General features: G+C 50.3%; 1 protein-coding gene across 1 annotated transcript; it reads left to right on the top strand.

The window, feature by feature from the left end:
- Positions 1-1,414: 1,414 nt before the first annotated feature.
- Positions 1,415-1,798, top strand: LOC119417424 (tyrosine-protein kinase Srms-like). Its single transcript, XM_037684630.1, has one exon. The coding sequence runs from the start codon at positions 1,415-1,417 to the stop codon at positions 1,796-1,798; it is 384 nt and encodes a 127-aa protein (XP_037540558.1).
- The last annotated feature ends 225 nt before the right edge of the window (positions 1,799-2,023 follow it).

Below are 2,023 nucleotides of genomic sequence, written 5' to 3' on the forward strand. Positions count from 1 at the left end.
TATACATACATACATAAAATATTTTTAAAAATTGTTTCCACCTTCTGTCCGAGAACCGTCTCAGTCCACCTATCTGCTGGGGCTCAGTGGCTCGGGGTCTGGCTTTGGGAGCAGGCGAGGCCGGGGGTCAGGGTCCGGCCTCGCGCACTTCTTCATGTCGGCTGCTCGTGTGCTCCTCCACGGCAATTAGCTCGCCCCTAATTTTGTTGTCGGTCACCAAACACAAAAAACACCAGCACGTCAGCGTTAGACCACGGTGTTGTCATTATTGTTTTTAAAATCTTAAAAACAGGTCCAGCTTCTGCTCCGAGCTTGAATAATGGTGGATCGGGGTGTTGTGAACGTTTCTCAAAGAACCACCCCCTGACCAATCAGTGACCGGCAGTGTTCTGACGACGTCACGTTTTGGTGCCAGCTCGGCACAGTTGGAACCCTCGAGCAATGGGTCCTGAAAACAGGGCCAGTTCCACAAAAACTTGCTTCGACCTGTGCAGAGCAGAACCGTGTGGAAGAGGAGCTATGGAAAAGGATCAGAACACTTCCAAGCAATCACGAAAATGCTGGAGACCTGAGTAAATAATAAAAAAACAATAATACCATTTTCTTTCATTTGTTCTTCTCAATTTATATAATTTCTTTGATGATTTTCTACTGTTGTCATGATTCTTTGTTAAACTCTTGTAAATGAGTCCCCGTGGCTCATTGACACTGACCTGTAGAAATAAAGGTTGAATTTAAAAAATAAATAAATACTGATTTAAAATGAGTGTGAATTCTTTAAGACGCAACAACTCTGAAAACAAACACTTCTCGCAACTTTCTTTCAATTTATGTCGGGTTTAACACACTTTCCATTTCACCAATAAATTGAGTTTGTTTTGGGGATTTCACTAAAATAATAAACTGTTTCAGAAATCCTGAACAGGTTTGGTTGATTTAGCTTTTAGTATAAAATAATTATGTTTAAACTGTCAAGAAGAACTGAACAACCATTGTGCTCTCACACACAAATAGTTGGAATAGCACTTTACGGAACTGTCGCACGGTTTCTGTCCTTCAAGGTGGAACCCAAACTTTACGCACTGTGGCGTAATCACCCCCGCATGCGCGCGCGCGCGCGGCACACACACACGCTGCAGGGTGTCTCGGCCAGTACTGGACCAGATGTTCTCACGTGCCGTGTTATAGACACAGCTTTTGGACCCGGTCCTTGCGGAGCGCCGATCCGGGTCAGGAGGCCACCGGTTTCCGCATTCCCGCAGCGCGCACGGCAGGTGCGGGACCAAGATCCATGATGTCAACAGAAAAACCGGTCGGTCCGGCTCATCTCCCCGGACTGGTCCCCGGCACAGACGGGACTGGGCCTGGCAGGCTGATGGGGGACTGAGGACTGCTCGGTCTTACATGTCCCGGGATGGAGAGCTGCTGTCGGTCCTGTTGTCCCTGCTTGAGGCGCCTCTGGAACCGGATCTGGCCCGAGGATCGCTACCCGAGCGGCGCGAACAACAACCACATGGTCATCGCGAACCCGGCCCATGTGTCCGAGATCCGAACCGTGTCGGGCGACGTGCGCGTGCCGTCGCCCCAGAAGCGTCCGGTCCAGCTGTACGCGGCGCTGTATGACTTCGAGGCCCGGAGCGACGACGAGCTGTCGGTGAGGGAGGGGGACAAGCTGTCGGTGATCGAGAAGAGGGGGGAGTACGTGCTGGCCACCAGGCTCACGGGCTCTCGGCAGTCCGGACTCATCCCGGCCAACTACGTGGCTCTGCTGCAGGACGAGTTCGCCAAACACAAGTGAGTGTTCCGGACCGAACGGGTTCTGGTTGTTCGGGAGAGAGTAGGACCATGATGTGTGACGTCATGTGAGCGTCTCTCACCGTGAACAAACTGATCTGTCCGAACCCCAGCGTGCGCTGATCAGAACCAGTTACACAGTTAATGAGCTCACTGGTGTTGGACTGATCCCAACACAAGCACTGAGTACCAACAAATATATATATATATATATATATATATATATATA

Source organism: Nematolebias whitei, chromosome 11, assembly GCF_014905685.2.
Source record: "Nematolebias whitei isolate Nwh7 chromosome 11, NemWhi1, whole genome shotgun sequence".
Classification (NCBI taxonomy): Eukaryota; Metazoa; Chordata; class Actinopteri; order Cyprinodontiformes; family Rivulidae; genus Nematolebias; species Nematolebias whitei.